This window comes from Rana temporaria, chromosome 5, assembly GCF_905171775.1.
Source record: "Rana temporaria chromosome 5, aRanTem1.1, whole genome shotgun sequence".
NCBI lineage: Eukaryota > Metazoa > Chordata > Amphibia > Anura > Ranidae > Rana > Rana temporaria.
In genome coordinates this window covers 183,810,035-183,832,086 of record NC_053493.1, presented here as the reverse complement: position 1 = coordinate 183,832,086, position 22,052 = coordinate 183,810,035, and the positions used below count along the sequence as shown (strand labels likewise).

Below are 22,052 nucleotides of genomic sequence, written 5' to 3'. Positions count from 1 at the left end.
TGGTAGACTTTGAAGGCTCTGACTACATCTAAGCAATGAAGAGCAATTTCCTTTAGATGCTATAGGGTAGTGCACAAGGATGAAAGAACTATGTCTTCATTGGGGTGGGAGGCTGATACCACCTTAGGAAAGAAGGATGGTCTTGGGCATAGCTCCTTATAAGAGATAGCCACCAGCTCAGAAACACACCTGAAAGACTGAGTGTAGGTAGGGGTATTGGCGCTGCCTAGTGCACGTTCTAGGATAGTACCTAACAACCTGGGACTAGGTAGTTCAGAATATGTGGTATATTGGTGCAACCTATTAGGCTAAAAATCACTGAAAGGGTATAAACTACAGATCCTGCAACAATACAATAAGGAACTACTAAGGAATTGCTGTGTGAGATGGTCAATCTGCATCCAATATAACCAAACAAAGCAAAAACGTCTATAGGCAACAGTATTATTGCAGTATATATGGAGTCCAAGATGGTTATTTCATGTGGAGGGAGTGATCCTAGGTCTATTGATGCAAGGTGGTCCCGGTGCTCCCAGCAGGGTTCCCCACTCACCAGATGATACTCCCCGCTTGGGGTAACAGGCATGTAACACGAGTTCTCTCGTTCGCTGCTCCTCTCCTCTGCTCACACGTGCAGTTGCCTTCCAGGTGGTTCTCCACGTATTAGCTGTAAAGGGTACAAAGCGTTTTCACAGCAGTATGTAGCGTGCGCTCCAGCTACAACCACCAGACGCTGACCCGGAAGTGACGTATGCGTGTGTACGCCTGACGTATGTTTCGATTGGGAATCATCTTCTGAGGCGTGCCTGCACATTCGTCGATGACGGGTATAAATGGGTGTCGCCGGGATGCATAATCCGCCCTCCCCCTGGGAGGTGAACCAATCCATGCTGCAGAATCCATCCGCCCCCTGGGTATTGGGCCAATCCGGACGGCTGGCAGCTTAAATATGGGAAGTACCTTGGTGTAACGTAGTTAGCGCAGCTCGGCGTAGCACCCCATATACCATGCATATACAGTAACAGGTATCATATACTAGTCATCGAGGTACATATTATAATATAACTCACTGCGGACTACGAGTGACAACAATACTATACCACATAATATAACAGTGCAAAGTGCATGTCAATACTGTATAGTGACTATATATACACACACACAAGAGCTAAATGCACCGCGTATATACATAGATAATTAATAATGGGCAAAACGGCCCAATATAAGTAAATGGGGGACGACCCCCTAGAAGTGAACAATATAAATACATAAATATATAAGTAGATACAAGGGCATGTGTACATAAAGGTATCAGCATGCCCAAAGTGACTAAATAAAAATGTCATATAGGTATCATATATTGAAATATGTAGTGTGAATCATATAGAGAGTGTCCACATAAAGGATAATCCCCTCCCGGGGCATTATTGCAATGAGGTCATACCCATATTGGGCTGATGTGTGGGTGAAAAACCGTGGGTAATCTGGCTGATGATCCAAAGTGCAAATCTCTAATGCCATAATAGGCAGTACCACATACCACCAGCCTACAACAATCCGAACTGGAGGGGGATGAGTGGCAGCCGAGGGGGTACCCATGGAAATACCCGAAGAGAAGACGATCACCAAGGACCGAGGACATCACAGCAGACAGACGAACAACAATATACAAGGAGCAACAGGCATATGGGTCAAACCGCAGGGCCCCCACAGAGGCATACCCAAAGAGAAAGCGCCCCAAAGGATGCCGGGGAGGGAAGAAGGAAAAGACCAAGACAATATTAGGCAAAGGAATTTTTAACATCAGCGGGGTCGACTTCACAACAGAGGAAATGAGGATTTTGGATCTGGGCCTCAAATATGCTCCAGACAAGCCTCTGGACCAGTTTGAGGTCTATATTGACTTCCAAAAAAATTTAAGGAAAATCAACTTGAAGAAGTTTTTTGCCACCAATACAGAGGAAAGTGTGGTAAGCAACCCCTGTTATACACAAACTGGTCTGAAGAACAACTCTACATTCAACCCCACCATCTCAGGCAACCAATGTGTCATAGCTTTTAAAAAAATGGTGGAGGGTGATCTTAGGAAATTGGAAAGAAAAATAAACAACAAAAGTAAAAACGCATGGAGAACCATTAAAGAAATAGGGGGAAAACATGAAGTAGTCATACGCCCTGTCGATAAGGGAGGGGGACTGGTCATTCTCAGTCGGAGTGACTATGAGGAGGAGATGAACAACCTCCTTTCAGTAGCCAACACATATTTGAAGCTCAATGGTAACCCCAAATGGAAATATCAAAAACGGCTTGAGAAATATGTAAAGAAGGGGAAGGACATGGGGATACTCAGTAAGAACGAATCTGACTATCTAGTCTCTAACTCTACCAAGACCCCTGTTATGTATTATACCCCCAAGATACATAAACAATTGGCCAAACCACCAGGGAGGCCAATCATTAGTGAAATAAATTCCATCTTTTCACGCCTTGGGGAATATCTTGATACCTTCCTGCAACCCTTAGTGAAGCAAGGAAAATTGTATTTAAGAGATAGTCTCCAACTTATCCAAGAACTAAGATCAGTTGAAGGAGCAGAAAACTTTTTGTTGGTCACTATAGATGTCAACTCTTTGTACACAAGTATCAAGCAGGAGGATGGACCCATGGGGGTTGCAACAGCACTGCATGAAAAAACAACATTCAAACAAGAACAAATTGAATACATCTTGGAGGGGTTACATATGGCTATGGAGTGTAATTACTTCTGGTATGATAAACAGTATTATGTACAAACCAAGGGAGTTGCCATGGGGGCCTGCTATGACCCCAGCGTGGCGAATCTCCTGATGAATCTCTGGGAAGAGGAGTACATTTACAATGGAGAATATCCGGAGATCAAAATGTACCGGAGGTACATCGATGATCTTATCATTCTTTGGGATGGTACAGTTGAAAACCTGCAGTATTTTTTCTCTGAGCTTAACAACAACAGATTTCAGCTTACGTTTACTGGTAAATTCAGTACAGAAAGTATAGAATACTTGGATCTAGAGATCTACAAACACGGGACAGCATTGCATACAAAAACATTCTTTAAAGAAACCAACCGTAACGGTTACATCCCAATCTCAAGCTGTCACCATCCAAAATGGAAGGCGAACATCCCTAAAGGGCAGCTGTTGAGGATGAGAAGAAACTGCAATTCACTTGATGATTATGACAACCAAGCGCAGACGATCGTAGGGAGATTTAAAGAAAAAGGCTATGCACCCGAAAGTCTAGATAAACTGAGAACTGAAATCTCGAAGAAAGACCATAAAGATCTATTGTTGCAGAAGAATAAGACAACCAAGAACCAAGGTAACATTGCATTCATAACTGGATTCAACACTCAGTACAAAGAATTCGAAAATATTCTGAAGAAATACTGGCCTATCTTAAAAGAAGATTGTATTCTGTCAAAAACGCTCCCAAACAAGCCATTGTTTATATACAGAAAAGCCCTTCTCTTAGACACCATCTGGTACATAACATAATTAACCTGCCGAAGAAGGTAGAGATATGCCCTGAGCTTAAAGGGTTTTATAAATGCCAGAGGTGCTTAGCATGCAGGGAGGGTAGGAAGCAACCCCGCAGAAAAACCGAATTCAAGTCCAGGACAGACCAAAAAGTCTACAAAATCAGGGATTTAATTACCTGTAATACTACCCATGTGACCTACGTTGTGGAGTGCCCATGCCACCTGCAATACGTGGGTAGGACCACCAGGCCTTTGCGTATTCGGATACGAGAGCACATCAACAACATCCGCAAAGCGTTCCCCAAACATAATCTATCACGTCATTTGGAACAGTTTCACCAGAAAGATCCATCAGGCCTAATATTCTACGGAATAGATATGGTTAAGGATAATTGGAGGGGTGGCAATAAACAAACTGCCATCTCTCAGAACGAAACGAGTTGGATCTATCGTTTGGGGTCCCTTGTGCCACATGGCCTTAATGTAGACATTGACCTCAATTGTTTTTTAGCCAACCCTTAATTACCTCAACTGTTTTTTAAGCCAAACCTTAACCATTAGTCGTGTCACTTCCATCACCCATCTACCACCTTGATGGGGATAGGGTTTAAGAGAGTTCATTATGATGTGTATGATTCCCCTGCCCTAAATAGGGGGCGACCATATCCCCTTTTCATCTATATGGGCACCTTTTAAGCATTACAAAGTAATTCAATCCAGCTATATATGGGTAGCCTGTTTATATATATTTTTACTTATATATTCTACTCATACCTTTCCTTTACCCATTTCCTTTGTATTCACCCCACAGGGGCACTTCCCCTTATACGTACACTGGGTTTACTGTACACTAGTATCCACATACTGCCTATTATGGCATTAGAGATTTGCACTTTGGATCATCAGCCAGATTACCCACGGTATTTCACCCACACATCAGCCCAATATGGGTATGACCTCATTGCAATAATGCCCCGGGAGGGGATTATCCTTTATGTGGGCACTCTCTATATGATTCACACTACATATTTCAATATATGATACCTATATGACATTTTTATTTAGTCACTATGGGCATGCTGATACCTTTATGTACACATGCCCTTGTATCTACTTATATATTTATGTATTTATATTTTTCACTTTCCTTGTTAACTTCTAGGGGGTTGTCCCCCATTTACTTATATTGGGCCGTTTTGCCCATTATTAATTATCTATGTATATACGCGGTGCATTTAGCTCTCGTGTGTGTATATATAGTCACTATACAGTATTGACATGCACTTTGCACTGTTACACTATGTGGTATATATAGTATTGTTGTCACTCGTAGTCCGCAGTGAGTTATATTGTAATATGTACCTCGATGACTAGTATATGATACCTGTTACTGTATATGCATGGTATATGGGGTGCTACGCCGAGCTGCGCTAACTACGTTACACCAAGGGACTTCCCATATTTAAGCTGCCAGCTGTCTGGATTGGCCCAATACCCAGGGGCGGATGGATTCTGCAGCATGGATTGGTTCACCTCCCAGGGGGAGGGCGGATTATGCAGCCCGGCGACACCCATTTATACCCGTCATCGACGAATGTGCAGGCACGCCTCAGAAGACGATTCCCAATCGAAACGTACGTCAGGCGTACACGCGCATACGTCACTTCCGGGTCAGCGTCTGGTGGTTGTAACTGGAGCGCACGCTACATACTGCTGTGAAAATGCTTTGTACCCTTTACTCTGGCGAAACTTTTTTCTGTTTCTGTTTGATTGTCTCATTTTCGTTTTGTACTTGTTTTTAACACATAGCCACTCCGTGGGAGATTATTATCATTGGCTATCATAGTTATCTTTTAAATACATTTTACTCAAAAACGGTATTGCACTATTGGAGTCTCCTTCTCTTTTTCTGACATACGGAGGCATTGGGTGGTGCACACTGCTCGCTGGACAGCTAATACGTGGAGAACCACCTGGAAGGCAACTGCATGTGTGAGCAGAGGAGAGGAGCAGCGAACGAGAGAACTCGTGTTACATGCCTGTTACCCCAAGCGGGGAGTATCATCTGGTGAGTGGGGAACCCTGAGGGGAGCACCGGGACCACCTTGCATCAATAGACCTAGGATCACTCCCTCCACATGAAATAACCCTCTTGGACTCCATATATACTGCAATAATACTGTTGCCTATAGACGTTTTTGCGTTGTTTGGTTATATTGGATACGGATTGACCATCTCACACAGCAATTCCTTAGTAGTTCCTTATGGTATTGTTGCAGAATCTGTACTGGATACCAACACTATAGAACTGCTGTCTGTTTTTTGCTGCTATATATTCTTTATATTGCCATATGCATGTGCTATCTATGTGATTTTTATGGTAAAGAGTAGTTATCTGTTTACTGGAGTATAGCCTATCACTACATTATTCCAGTACTCACAGTACTCATCACACATTTTGCTGACTTGGCCCCCAGCTTCATTTCACTGCTGGGCCCTTTCAGTGATTTTTAGCCTAATAGGTTGCACCAATATACCACATATTCTGGACTACCCAGTCCCAGGTTGTTAGGTACTATCCTAGAACATGCACCAGGCAGCGCCAATACCCCTACCTACACCCATATTTCTTCACCTATCTCCTTCTAGGTGATAGACACAGGGGGACAGCAGCCTACCATTTACAGTCCCAGCGCAGGTTATTATTTTTATTATTTTCCACACCTGATAGACTTGATGGCTACCAAATAGGTCACTTTTCAGGAGGGAGCATCCAAGATTATCTGAATGGTTTAACCACTTCAATGCCAGGCACTTTCGCCCCTTTCTGCTCAGGACAATTTTTAGCTTTCAGCGTCGCACTTTGAATGACAATTGCACAGTCATGTAACACTGTACACAAACCAATTTGTTATCATTTTCTTCCCACAAATAGAGCTTTCTTTTGGTGGTATTTGATCACCTCCTGTGTTTTTATGTTTTGCTAAACTAAAAAGGCCTGAATTTTTTGAAAAAAAAAAAGAATGTTTTTCTTAGTTTGTCATAAAATTTTGTTTTCTCCTTTACTGATGGGCACTGATGAGGAGACACTAGTATGTAGCATTGATGGGCATCGATAGGCGGAACTGATATGCAGCATTGATGGGCACTTATAGGTGGCATTGACAGGTGGTACGGATGAGGTACTGACAGGCGTTACTGCTGGGCACCGATTGGCACTGTGTTGGGCACTGTGCTGGTAATCAATGTGCTGATTATCAGCACAGACCCCCCCTCTGACAGGAAGAGCCGCCAATCGACTATCCCTGTGAGCGCAAACTGAGGAATGCCATTTAAAGTGTGGTTTCTGCAGGGCAGCGAGAACTAAGTTAAGGTCCCAAAGGAGGACAGGGAACTGGAAGGGGATATGATCAAATATATACTCTGAATTAAAGCTAAGCTTGGACAAGGGAAAGATCGTCTTAAAAAAAAAAAATGGAAAATAGACAAATAAAATACGGAACACAAAAACATGTACTTGTCTATTCTTTTTCTTTTTTTGTGTTCCAGATTTTATTTGTATATGATTTATTTTTATTTGTGTTTTATTTGTTTAGTTTTTGGTTTGATGCAAGATTTTTGCCCTAGACCTCCTCTGTAACTCAAAACATGTAACCAGTAAAAAAAATTAAGCGGCGCCCGCTATGGATGGGCCGCCACTGCGGCATTCAGGTCACAGGTTATCTGGATGACATTTTCCCAAAGAACTCCTCTCCCCTACAGTTTTAAACAAACTTCCGCAGGACAGTTCAGATGCTCCAGACTTTTTTTTTGTTATGCGATCAATTTCCAAACATCAGCTTTCCAGCCTTCTTCTCTTCATCTGGATTTTTTGTGCCTGGACATTGACACATTCCAAGCAAAGTTTTTCCTTCTAGAGAGGAGAAAGCTCTCTTAGAGCTCATACTCAGAAATTGAGGTCAATGCGACATCCCACAATGAGGTTCTCCTATGAGAGCTCTAATCCTCATGGTTAGCCACCTTTTGAGGCTGTGCCATTTGGCCAGTTTAATTAAAGATCTCCCCAGTTCAACATCTTGTTGACCTGGAATAAACATGCTCCTAACTCAACCTACCCAAGCTGCTGATCAGCCAAATAAATCCCTAGCTTTGTGGATCTCCAGCCCAGCCTTAAAAATGGGTAAGTCTTTCCTGCCTTAATCTGGAAAGTAATAACAGATGGTTTCCAGTACCTCATGGTCCAGGGAACATGGTAATCAGTGAAAGCCAAGACCCTCATCCTGGAGCTCACAGCAATAAGGATGGTTCTGCATGATAGCGCTGCTGATGAACCAAATTGAATGAACTAAACCAATATGTATGTGAAAGTAGCAATACCATTAACCACTTGCCAACCGCATCCTGTCTATATACGTCGACAGAATGGCACGGCTGCGCAAAGCAACGTACAGGTACAATTTGCCGCCATGCAGGCGTGCGCCCCCGCTGCAAGCTCCGTGACCATGCCCGCGGGACCCTATGTTCGCTGGTGTCCCGCGATCGTGTCACGAAGCTGCAGAACGCGGAGATGCCAGTGTAAACAAGGCATCTCCCTGTTCTGCCTTGTGACAGGACACTGATCCTACTGCTCCCTGTCATTGTGAGCAGTGATCAGTGTCGTGTCACTTGTAGCCCAGCCCCCACACAGTTAGAATCACTCCTTAGGACACACTTAACCCATTCCTTGTCCCCTAGTGGTTAACCCCTTTCCCTGCCAGTGTCATTTACACATTAATCAATGCATTATTATAGCACTGATCGCTGTATAAAGGACAATGGTCCCAAAATAGCGTCAAGTGTCCGATGTGTCTGCCATAATTTCGCAGTCAAGATAAAAATTGCAGATCACAGCTATTACTAGTAAAAAAACTAGTAAAAAAAATATATAATAAAAAAGCCATAAAACTACCCCCTATTTTGTAGACGCTATGACTTTTGCGCAAACCAATCAATAAAAGCTTAAGATTTTTATTTTATTTTTTACCAAAAATATGAAGAAGAATACATATCAGCCTAAATTGAGGAAACAATTCATTTTTTTATATATTTTTGGGGGATATTTATTTTACAAAATACATATATTTATTTTCCAAAATTGTCGCTCTTTGTTTATAGCGCAAAAAATAAAAACTGCAGAGGTAATCAAATACCACCAAAATAAAGCTCTATTTGTGGAGAAAAAAGGACTTCAATTTTGTTTGGGAGCCACGTCACACGACGTTAAAGTGACACAGTGCCAAAATGCAAAAAGTCACCCGGTCATTTTGCAGCTAAATCCTCCGGGGCTGAAGTGGTTAAAGTTCATAAAGTGCACACAGTTCAAATAAAGTCCATTTGTGACATATAAGTAAGTAAATGAGATTCTTCTTGTATAAGGTGCATATAAAGTGCCGCTATGGCCGTTCGCTGTATCACGGGAGCGCGCCCGCAAGGACTCCACACTATGTGAGCTCACATGAATGTGTGGAGTTCTTGCGGGAGGACGAGATACAGCCGCCGAGAGACCCCAGAAGATGTGGATCAGGGGCCACTCTGTGCAAAACGAGCTGCACAGTGGAGGTAAGTATAAAATGTTTGTTATTTAAAAAAAAAAAAAATTCCTTTACAAACCCTTTAACATCTTGGGTACTGCACTATTGGAAGCACTTTTGTTTTTTATGTCGATTTGGAACTACTGGGGATCCATGTGGAGCCATATTTGAAGTAGCCATATTGGAAGGATTATTGCACTGTGTGCAGAGCATGTCGGATCCTTAACCACTTAAGACCCGGACCAAAATGCAGCTAAAGGACCTTGCCCCTTTTTGCGATTCGGCACTGCGTCGCTTTAACTGACAATTGCGCGGTCGTGCGACGTGGCTCCCAAACAAAATTGGCGTCCTTTTTTTCCCACAAATAGGTATTCTTCTACCTATTTTTGGTAAAAAAAAAATCACAATAAGCGTTTATCGGGTTGGTTTGCGCAAAATTTATAGCGTTTACAAAACAGGGGATAGTTTTATTGCATTTTTATAAAAATTTTTTTACTACTAATGGCGGCGATCAGCGATTTTTTTCGTAACTGCGACATTATGGCGGACACTTCGGACATGGCGTCTGCGACCCCACGGCTGGGCTTAAAGGACAACGTACCTATACGTTGATGTTGCCCAGCCATGCCATTCTGCTGACGTATATCAGCGTGAGGGGGTCCTTAAAGGATCACTAAACAAAACATTTTTTTGGGCTAAATAGCTTGCTTTACCTTATAGCAGTCTTGATTTCATGTCCTCATTGTCCGTTTTTGCTTTGAAGCAGCCCTAATCCTTTGCTGAAATCCTCACTTCCTGGTTCTCTGGCTCCATAGTAAATTTCTCATGGGAGCTTCTCACTGTGGTCTAAGTCCTGCTCGTCCCCGTTCTCTGAACTACAAGCACTGCGAGTGACCGTGCAGCAGATAATTGAAGGGGGTGTGAGCATTGTGTGGCTAAGTCCATAGAACCTCCTATCTTTGAATACGTTTCGTTTCTCCCCTCCACTGTCCCGCCTGGACCTCGCCCCTTTTCTTTCTTATAAATTGCCCATAGAAACACACTAAATAAATTTAAGGTAAATCTTGCCATTATATTGATTTTTGGCTTGTGGGTCCTGTTTGCGGTCATGTGCTGTATAATGTTGTCTCTGGCTGTCTGTGTGGGTGGATTGAATCACTTTATTATTCATCGTTGGGCGGTATAGTGGGAGGGTTATTCAAATTTCAAACGAGCGCGCTCGTCCCGCTTTTTCTTTACTGCGCATGCGCGATGCGCAAAGGATTCTGGGAAATGTAGTTCCCAGCATGACGACGACGTCGCTCTAATGCACGAGCGCTGCGATTGAGGAAATAGAAACCAGACATGAAAGCAGGCAGACGAAGGTAAGAGGCATCAAGGCATTAATCCACTGTGACTATATTTTATAAGAAATCAATATAATATTACTTGTTTGGTCCATACTGCAGTGCATTCTAGCACAAACAAAAATTCCCTTTAGTGATCCTTTAAGTGGTTAAGGACATACTAAGAACCGCTGATGATCGATGTTGAGCCATACTTAAAGGAGAATTGCACTGTATACCATGATCTGTGATGCTGGAGCTTTATACTCTGTCCTGTGATTCTGGGGCTATATACTCTGTCCTGTGATGCTGAGCTGTATACTTCTGAAACTATGAGTGGAAGCAAGTGGAATATAGGGGATGGAGTAGGTGGATTATATAAGGGGTGTGGCTTAGAAGTGGGCAGGGACAAATGTGGAGGGGCGGGGTCTTGCACCCCCCATCCTAAAATGTCACCAGCCGCCACTGGAATGCTGTGAGTTCCTAAGAGGTCAAGAAGAGATGCTTTGATCTTTGTGAATACTCTAGGAGCAGAGGATAGTCCAAAAGGCTGTGCAACAAATGGGAAAAGGTTGTTTTGAAACCGCAGAGTACAGAAAATGCCAGTGAGGTGGATTCATGGGAATATGCAGATATGCATCCTGGATATCTACAAATGGTTGGTATTCCCCTGGTCTTAGAGAGGCAAATAATAACCTTGTGGATTCCATTCAAAATTGTGGAATTCGAGAGTTATTGTTAAAAGGACTTTAACCCTAAGAGCCGATGCCTCCCGTCTCTTTAGGGGTTTAGGATGCTGGGAGGCAGGGCAGGGTTTATGACCATTTGGCTGTCACGGCGGTCACATGATCAGAAAGCAACGATCTGGAGCTTTACGCTAGCTGCCAGAACCGTGCTGGGAGCAAGCAGGGCACAAGCTTTTGACACAGCTGTATGTGCACTAATGCATGCAAATATGCGGCCGCTGAGCACCAAGGCCCACACGTCGAGAGGCCACATATTTGAATGCAGCTGGCGCCTGGAGGTTAAGTCTGGAATAAGAGGAATACCGCTATTGGGGTTTGGAACTGTGAACAGATTTGGATAGAAGCCTTTGAACCTGTCTTGTGGAGGTACTGCCACAACTACTCCCTGGAACAACAGATGGTTCAGAGCATTCTGCAAAACTGTCGTTGAGCAGTTTTTGGATAATTTGAGAGAAGAAAGCGGTGAGGTGGTAGAGTGTTGAACTCTATTTTGTACACCTTTTAACCACTTGCCGACCTGCTCATGTACATATACGTCAGCAGAATGGCACGGACAGGCACATGTACGTACCTGTACGTCCTCTGCTTGACGGCGGTGGGGGGTCCGATCGGGACCACCCCCAGTACATGGTGCGGGTCGGTAAGCTGTAGAAGCGATCCGTGATGAGGGGGCGGCTGTTCGTTTTCAGCTCCCCCTCTGCGATCGCTCTCAGCCAATGCCAGCGCTTCCCCCCTCCTCTTCCTGTGTTTAGTGTAAACACAGGAAGCAGGAACAGTGTGATCTCTCCTCGTGGTGGTCATATCGACCACCGCTGAGGAGAGAAGACATCACACAAGTAAGTGGCACCTAAACACTACACTGACACCAGCACATTAGGCACATTTAACCCCTCCAGTCACCGCCGATCGCCCCCCCCCAGTCTCCTGTAACAGTGTCACTGAATGCAGGGATCATTTATTTTCTGATTTCTGCATTTAGTGTTACAGAAAAAAGTGTTAGGGCAGTTAGTTTTAGCCCCCTTTAGGTCCAGGGTAGCCCCCTACCCCCCCTAATAAAGGTTTAACCCCTTGATCACCGCCCTAGTTAGCCCTATCACCCCCAATTGCCAGTGTCACTAAGCGATCGATTTTCTGATCGCTGTATTAGTGTCACTGTTGCCGCTAGGCAGTTAGTTTTTTTTTGAGGTTCGCCGCCAGGTTCTATAGCGTTAGGTACCCCCATAAATAAAGTTTTTAACCCCTGATTGCCCCCTAGTTAACCCTTTCACCCCCTATTGCCAGTGTCACTAAGCGATCGATTTTATGATCGCTGCATTAGTGTCACTGTTGCTGCTAGGCAGTTAGTTTTTTTTGAGGTTCGCCGCCAGGTTCTATAGCGTTAGGTACCCCCATAAATAAAGTTTTTAACCCCCTGATTGCCCCCTAGTTAACCCTTTCACCAGTGATCACCGTATAAGTGTTACAGTTGACTCTGGTTAGTTAGTTTGCTGTTTATAGCATCAGGGCACCCGCCGTATATAACCCAATAAAGGTTTAACCCCCTGATCGCCCGGTGGGTGATATAAATTACATTTTAGCGTCAGTCAGGGTCTGCGTCGCCCCAGGAAGTGTTAGGTTAGTGCCAGAACCGCTTACACCCACTCGCAAAGCATACACCCCCCTTAGTGGTATAGTATCTGAACGGATCGATACCTGATCTGATCAGATCTATACTAGCGTACCCAGCAGTTTAGGGTACCCAAAAACGCATTGTTAGCGGAATCAGCCCAGATACCCGCTAGCACCTGCGTTTTCCCCCTCTGCCCAGCCCAACCCACCCAAGTGCAGTATCGATCGATCACTGTCACTTCAAAAACACAACACACAACTGCAGCGTTCGCAGAGACAGGTTGATCCCTGCGATCGCTAACAGTTTTTTTGGAAGCGTTTTCTACATTTTCCTTTCTATAGTCAGGTGCTTTTTTTTACCTGTGAATCATCACCAGTGTACCACTAAATTTAGAGCCCAAAATGGCAAAGCGAATGTACACTGGTGAAGAGGCCGTCAGGATTCTGTGCATGTCAGATAGTGAAGAAGAGGAGGTCACACATCTGACAGAATCTGGCTCAGAATACGATCCTGTTTACGACAGCGGCTCCATGTCAGATAGCTCGGACGACGGAGTTGTGGTCCCTGCTAAGGCCAGGCGTACCCGACCCCATTCTGATGTTGTTGAGCAGCAAGAACCGCAGGTCCCTCGTATGGAGCAGAGAGCCAGTACTAGCGCCGCTATTCCTTCTGGTGGATTGGCAAGCACCAGCGGCCTAGTACACCCTGGTCGTTCATCCAGCACTGCAGTAAGACGTGGCGACGTGGCGAGTCCCATAAGTGCAGTTCAAGCTGGCGAGGTGGCAAGCACAAGTAGTGTCCCGCTGCCACCAAGAAGAAGACAAAGACAGGCCCGTCGTGCCCATAGTGCCCTTCCTGCAGAATTTGCCTATCCTGATTGGGTCCCCACCACTTCTGCAGAACCTGTACTTCCCCCATTCACTGGCCAACCCGGTATTCAGGTGGATACAGCGAATTTTACGTCACTTGATTTTTATTCGCTGTATTTCACGGAAGATCTCTATAGATCTATTGTGGACCAGACTAATTTATATGCTGGTACCTACATCGCCGCTAACCCCCAGGCTCTCCTTGCCAAAGAATGGAAACCTCTTGAGGTTTCCGAATTTAAGATCTTTCTGGACCTTACCCTCAACATGGGCATACACACATTTCCGGAGTTGCGGATGTATTGGTCCACACATCCCATCGACCATATGCACGTGTTCTCTGCTCACATGGCCAGGAAACGATACGAGGCGATCCTGCGGTTTCTGCATTTCAGTGACAATGCACTTTGTCGTCCACGTGGAGACCCTGAATTTGACCGGCTACAAAATTCGGCCCCTCGTAAACCATTTCAACGAACGTTTTGCAGCCTTGTTTAATCCCCAGCAGGTTGTTTGCGTTGATGAGTCCCTGGTTAAATTTGCTGGCCGCTTGTCTTTCAAACAGTACATTCCCAGCAAGCGTTCCAGATATGGGGTCAAGCTCTATAAGCTCTGTGACAGGGCCACAGGCTACACATGGAGCTTTAGGGTTTACGAGGGCAAAGATAGTCAGGTAGAGCCGGAAGGATGCCCAGATTACATGGGGAGCGCTGGCAAGATCGTGTGGGACTTGGTGTCACCCTTACTCGGAAAGGGGTACCACTTGTATGTGGACAATTTTTACAGCAGCGTGCCACTTTTTAGTCACTTGTTTGATCGTCAGATTGGAGCATGTGGCACCGTGCGACCTAATCGCCGGGGCTTTCCCCAGAGGCTTGTAGATGCCCATCTTAGCCTGGGGGCGAGAGCCTGCTGCAAGTGTAAAAATGTGCTCGCTGTGAAGTGGCGGGACAATAGGAATGTTTTCATTCTTACCACCCTTCAAGCAGACACGACAGTACAAATTCGTACGGCGACTGGTGTTGTGGAGAAACCCCTCTGTGTCCACGAATATAACCAAAACATGGGAGGGGTGGACCTCAACGACCAGCTGATGGCGCCGTATCATATTGCCCGCAAGACGAGACGCTGGTACAAAAAAGTGTCTCTACATTTATTTCAATTGGCTCTACAGAATGCTCATGTCTTATACAGAGCTTCAGGACAGAATGGATCCTTCCTTTAATTCCAGAGGGAGATCATCACAGAACTCCTGTATGCAGGCGGTACTGTACCTCACCATCCCCTACCAAATGCAGTAAGCCGACTGCATGAGAGGCATTTTTCTTATGTCCTCGAGAGTACCCCTACCCAACGAGCCCCCCAAAGAAGATGTCGTGTCTGTACCAAGCGCGGATTTAGGTGTGACACCCGTTATTTTTGTCCCCGCTGTCTTGACAATCCTGGTCTTTGTATTGGGGAATGTTTTGAACGCTTCCACACACGAGTTAATTTTTAGTGTAGGGTGAAACATTTCACAGGCTAGGCTCACTTACACAGGGTCTCCCAAGATGCCATCTCATTTTGAGAGACCCAAACCTGGAACCGAAAAGTTGAACAGTTACAAAAAAAAAGTGTTAAAAAAAAAAAAAAAGGAAAAAAAATAGTTGTCGTTTTATTGCTCTCTATTCTCTCTCTATTGTTCTTCTCTTTTTTACTGTATTCTATTCTGCAAAGTTTTATTGTTGTTATGTTTTTTCATGCTTGCTTTTCAGGTATGTCATTTACTTTACTGTTTTCAGGTACGCCATTCAGCTGTTGCGCGGACTTATTTATCTTGACAGCAACAGCGTTTGCTCCCACGATATATAAAGCCGCGACTCCAGTGCTGTAGGAGGTGATTTCACCACCACAGTTAAAAAAAAGAGCATATATGCCGAAGCATGGGGGCAGCAGGGGCGGAGGAGCGATTTTGCTCCTAATGCCGCGTACATACGGTTGACATTCCTACGGAGGCTTTCCCGTGGAAAAGTCTGACCATGTGTACACGGCATAGAAAAGTCCGACTGTGTGTACGCGGCATAGAAAAGTCCGACCGTACGCGGCATAACTTTTTTGCGGGAGGATGCCCCCATGCTTCGGCATATATAAATGGTGCATGTATGCCCATCATTAGAAGTGGGTGGATGAAGGGAGGTATTCTAATGGTGGGCATACCCACCGATCAATCTTTTTTTCGTTCAGCCGCATGAAAAAAAAAAAGATTACAATACATGTCCAACAAGAACCATCAACGTACTGGTATGTTGCTGGAATTTGAATGGTTATACCAGAATGATGCCTACGGGTTTAGGCATCATCTTGGTATCATTCTTTTCAGCCAGCGGTCGGCTTTCATGTAAAAGCAGTCCTAGCGGCTAATTAGCCTCTAGACTGCTTTTACATTCAGTGGGAGGGAATGTTCCCCCCCCGGATATAAACGGCGCCATTGAGAATATGGGAAAGCATTTTATCACACCGATCTTGGTGTGGTCAGATGCTTTGAGGGCAGAGGAAAGATCTAGGGTCTAATAGACCCCATTTATAAAAAAAAAAAAGAGTACCTGTCACTAACTATTGCTATCATAAGGGATATTTACATTCCCTGAGATAACAATAAAAATGGTAAAAAAAAAAAAAAAAAATGGAAGGAACAGTTAACAAATAAAATAGAAAAAGCAAAATAAATATATATAAAAAAAAAAAAGCATCCCTGTACCCCCCTGCTCTTGCGCAAAGGCGAACGCAAGCGTCGGTCTGGAGTCATATGTAAACAGCAATTGCACCATGCATGTGAGGTATCACCGCGAAGGGCAGATCGAGGGCAGTAATTTTAGCAGTAGACCTACTCTGTAAATCTAATTTGGTAACCTGTAAAGGCTTTTAAAGGCTTTTAAAAATGTATGTAGTTTGTCGCCACTGCGCGTTTGTGCGCAATTTTAAAGTATGTCGTGTTTGGTATCCATGTACTCGGCCTAAGATCATAATTTTTATTTCATCAATAATTTGGGCAATATAGTGTGTTTTAGTGCTTTAAAATAAAAAAAGTGTATTTTTTCCCCAAAAAATGCGTTTGAAAAAACGCTGCGCAAATACTGTGTGGAAAAAAAAATTGCAACATCCACCATTTTAATCTGTAGGGCCTTTGCTTTAAAAAAATATATAATGTTTGGGGGTTCAACTTAACTTTCTTGCAAAAAAATAATATGTTTTTATGTAAACAAACAGTGTCAGAAAGGGCTTTTTCTTCAAGTGGTTAGAAGAGTGGGTGATGTGTGACATAAGCTTCTAATTGTTGTGCATAAAATGCCAGGACAATTCAAAACCCCCCCAAATGACCCCATTTTGGAAAGTAGACACCCCAAGCTATTTGCTGAGAGGCATCTCAAGTCCATGGAATATTTTAGATTTTGACCCAAGTTGCGGGAAATATAAATATATATATTTTTTTTTTGCGCAAAGTTGTCACTAAATGATATATTGCTCAAACATGCCATGGGCATATGTGGAATTACACCCCAAAATACATTCTGCTGCTTCTCCTGAGTACGGGGATACCACATGTGTGAGACTTTTTGGGAGCCTAGCCGCGTACGGGACCCCAAAAACCAATCACCGCCTTCAGGCTTTCTAAGGGTGTAAATTTTTGATTTCACTCCTCACTACCTATCACAGTTTCGAAGGCCATAAAATGCCAAAATAGCACAAAGAAAAAAACAAATGACCTCATTTTGGAAAGAAGACACCCCAAGGAAACTGCTGAGAGGCATGTTGAGTCCATTGATTTTTTTTTTTTTGTCTAAAGTGATTGAATAATGACAAAAAAAAAAAAAAAAAAATTGTCACTAAATGATATATTGCTCACACATGCCATGGTTATATGTGGAGTTGCACCCTAAAATACATTCTGCTGCTTCTCCTGAGTACGGGGATACCACATGTTTGGGACTTTTTGGGAGCCTAGCCGCGTACGGGACCCCGAAAACCAAGCACCGCCTTCAGCATTTCTAAGGGCGCAAATTTTTGATTTCACTCCCAAAAAGTCCCACACATGTGGTATTCCCGTACTCAGGAGAAGCAGCAGAATGTATTTTGGGGTGCAATTCCACATATAACCATGGCATGTGTGAGAAATATATCATTTAGTGACAACTTTTTGTAAACATTTTTTTTTTTCGTCATTATTCAATCACTTGGGACAAAAAAAAAATATTCAATGGACTCAACATGCCTCTCAGCAGTTTCCTTGGGGTGTCTACTTTCCAAAATGGGGTCATTTGGGGGGGTTTAGTACTGCCCTGCCATTTTAGCACCTCAAGAAATGAGATAGGCAGTCATAAAATAAAAGCTGTGTAAATTCCAGAAAATGTACCCTAGTTTGTAGACGCTATAACTTTTGCGAAAACCAATAAATATACGCTTATTGCGATTTTTTTTTACTAAAGACATGTGGCTGAATACATTTTGGCCTAAATGTTTGACTAAAATTTAGTTTATTCGATATTTTTTACTTTTTGTTATAAGAAAAATCATTTTTTTTCAACATTTACGGTCTTTTTGCGTTTATATCGCAAAAAATAAAAATCGCAGAGGCAATCAAATACCATCAAAAGAAAGCTCTATTTGTGGGAAGAAAAGGACGCAAGTTTCGTTTCGGTACAACATTGCATGACCGCGCAATTACCAGTTAAAGCAGCGCATTGCCAAATTGTAAAAACACCTTGGGTCTTTAGACTGCGTATTGGTCCGGGGCTTAAGTGGTTAAAAAACCAATTGAACTCACATGTCTGGGTCATCTGGGACCCAGAGAAGATAAACTGTAACAGACATCAACCTACTCTTAGGTGTGAGGGCACCCCGTCAATAGAAGATTTTGTGCCCAAGTCTTATGCCGCGTACACACGATCATTTTTCGGGTTGTAAAAAACGAAGTTTTTCAGCCTCTAGAAAAAACAACGTTTTCTTCAACTTCATCATTAAAACTACGTTGCCTACACACGATAGTAAAAAAAAAGATGCTCTAGCAAAGCGCGGTGACGTACAAGACGTACAACGGCACTATAAAGGGGAAGTTTCATTTGGATGGCGCCACCCTTTGGGCTGTTTTAGCTGATTTAGTGTTAGTAAAAGACGATTTGCGCTTTTCTGTCTGTTACAGCGTGAGGAATGTGCTTACTCCATTACGAACGGTAGTTACCAGAACGAGCGCTCCCGTCTCATAACTTGCTTCTGAGCATGCGCGTTTCTTTCACGTTGTTAAAGCCCACACACAATAATTTTTTACAACCCGAAAAACGATATAGTTTAAAACGTCGTGAAAAAATAGAGCATGTTCGATTTTTTTTTTGTCGTATTTCAGAACCCGAAAAATGCTCTGAAGCCCACATACGATCGTTTTAAATGACATTTTTAAAAAAAAAAAAATTTTACATCCCGAAAAATGTGTGTACGCGGCTTTACACTACAAAATAGGGCTGAACTTAAGTTTTGAAGCTGAAGCCTGGGTAGAGCAATTCGGTGGCCTGCAATTGGAAGTGATAAAAGCTCCTATGGAGGGAGGTTTTCGTAATTACTCCGTAAGGGAGAAGAGGTTCAACAACTTCGGACACTAGCAAAAAAAAAAAACTCAGAGTATGGTAGGGTTACATGGGAGGTGCCAAGGGGACGTGTATTTAAAAGCTTTGTCAGTATCCAATCATCTGAAAGTATAAGCCTATACCTCAGGGTCTATGAATACGTTGCCTGTGTCCAAACTGTACAATTAAAATATATTTTAAGCCAATAACATTATAAACAAGAGTACTTTTAAAACCAGGCTAGACTATTCACTACTCATGCAACCTGTTAATGAGGTTTCTATACAATCCCCTTCAATTTACTGGTATTTTAGCTTCAGCTGACAAGAATAACGTAATTACTGTAAGTACATTTTTATGCTATAAAAAAAATTACACTTTCCACTATTCTGACTGATAAACACTAATACAATATTTCAAAAGTCATATTTTTATATGTAGACTTACTTGCCAGGGATAAAACAAAGGTGTCTGATCCAAAGGAACCCTCAGAGGTGCAACTATTACTAGTTCAAATAAAAGTCCAAGCAGAAGAGGTACAACACCAGCTAGGAGAAGGGCCACTACAAGTGTCTTCATGATCTAGTTTGAAAAAAAAAAAATACATTGTTAAAATAAATGAGACCCATTCCAATATTTAAAGCCCAACTCAAGACAAAACTACACTTTATTATTTTGGATAGTGAGCCATTGTTTATCTACTTCAATACCAGACACTTATGCACCTTCCCACCCAGACCAATTTGCAGCTTTCAGTGCTCTCACATTTCGAATGACAATTACTCAGTCATGCTACGCTGTATCCAAACACATTTTTTATCATTTTTTTCTCACAAATAGAGATTTATTTTGATGGTATTTAATCACTGCTGGGGTTTTTATTTTTTGCGATATAAGCGAAAAAAATAGCAAAAATTTTGAAAAAAAACATTTCTTTTTTAGTTTCTATTGTAAAATGTTGCAAATAAGTCATTTTTATTCATGAATTTGGGCCAAAATGTATACTGCTACATATCTTTGGTAAAAAATAACCCAGATTAGTGGATATTATTTAGTCTGTGTGAAAGTTATACAGTCTACAAGCTATGGTGCCAATCACCGATAAATGATCAAACCTGATGCACCCCTTTTTGGAATGTAGTTCAAGGCATTTAGTAATAGGCATGGTGAGTTTTTTGAAGTTGTAATTTTTCCCCACAATTCTTCTTTTTTTTTTTACACAAATTTTTACATCATACTTACCTGTAAAATCATTTTCTTTGAGTACATCATGGGCCACAGAGTCAGGCTAATATTCATTACCTGCTGGGTTATACTCCATCATCAGGTGAATGGACACTGGTAGACCAAGGTCTTTAGACAGGAAGTGATCCCCTATATACAGGGAGCTACTTCAGTTTTGTAGCAAGCACTGAATCCTCAAAAAGAGGGGAGGGACCTCTGTGTCCCATGATGTACTCAAAGAAAAGTATTTTACAGGTAAGTATGACGTAAAAATCCTATTTTCTTTTTTATTCATTATGTGAGACAGACTCAGGCTAATATTCATTACCTGCTAGGACATCCCAGAGCAATAGCCTTGAGGGGAGGGACACACCCTGCCAAACAGTAGCCATCAGTTTTTATATGGCAGGCCGCAGAACACTGCAGTCGAAAGCCGAATCCTCAGCTGCTTGAACATCCATTTGATAACATTTTGTGAACGTATGCGCTGAAGACCAGGTAGCAGCCTTACAAATCTGAGCCACAGATACCTGATGGTGAAAAGCCCAGGAGGTTCCTACACCCCTGGTAGATTAAGCTCTCACCCTAAAGGGAGGAGCTTTATGTTTCAGACCGTAGGCCTGAATGACCAATTTGAGGGACCCAATTGGCAATGGAAGCTTTGGAAGCTGCTTGCTTTTTCTTGGGTCCTTTGGTAAAAAAAAAAAAAAAAAAAAAAGAGTCTGATCCTCGGATCTCCACAGATCTAGACAAATAAACCTTAAAGCGGGGGTTCACCCTAAAAAAAAAACTCTAACATTATAATGAGCCGAGTAGTGACAATGACATTGTGCTGACCTTTTTTACTTTCTTGCCGTACATACCGTTTTATCTATATTTTCACAGCGGCTTCCGGGTATGTAATCCTGCGGGACTGGGCGTTCCTATTCACATGCTAAATGATTGACATGCTTCAGACCGGCGCATACAGAGCGTCATGAGTTGCCGAAAGAAGCCGGACTGCGAGTCAGCTCTATATGGCGCCTGCGCATCGACGTTCGGCTTCTTTCGGCAACTCGTGACGCGCTGTATGCGCCGGTCGGAAGCATGTCAATCATTTAGCATGTGAATAGGAACGCCAGTCCCGCAGGATTACATACCCGGAAGCCGCGGTGAAAATATAGATAAAACGGTATGTACAGCGAGGATATAAAAAAGGTCAGCATAATGTCATTCTCACAACTCGACTCAATGTAATGTTAGAATTTTTTTTTAGGGTGAACCCCCGCTTTAACTGCCCGGACAATGTCCAAAGAATGCAGTCGCCTCTCTTCTGCCAAATGAGGCTGAGAGAAAAAAAGAGGCAAAATAATGTCCTGATTTTTTTTTTTTCTCAAAAAGAATGTTTATTGACACATATGGCAACAATCACAGGTACAGTGAAATATACAAAACTGGATCAGTCATTCCAGAAAACATTAGTATGGTACATAAAAAACCAATAGGTCTCTCCCGCATTCAATACAGTTGGCATCATTAGACACATTTCCCACCAGGTCTTAGCTGAGCTCCATTCACCACCCAGGTACAGCCCCTCCGCCGCCCACACCTGTGTC

General features: G+C 43.0%; 1 protein-coding gene across 4 annotated transcripts in view; it reads right to left on the bottom strand.

Annotated features, from left to right (window-relative positions):
- Window positions 1-22,052, bottom strand: part of MARCHF6 (membrane associated ring-CH-type finger 6) — a 1,325,445-nt gene that overhangs the window by 162,096 nt on the left and 1,141,297 nt on the right. For all 4 annotated transcript variants that reach the window (XM_040351967.1, XM_040351966.1, XM_040351964.1 and 1 more), the window contains one exon: window positions 19,681-19,815. In XM_040351967.1, the coding sequence (XP_040207901.1) occupies window positions 19,681-19,815 (135 nt within the window). The remainder of the gene's footprint in view (window positions 1-19,680; window positions 19,816-22,052) is intronic.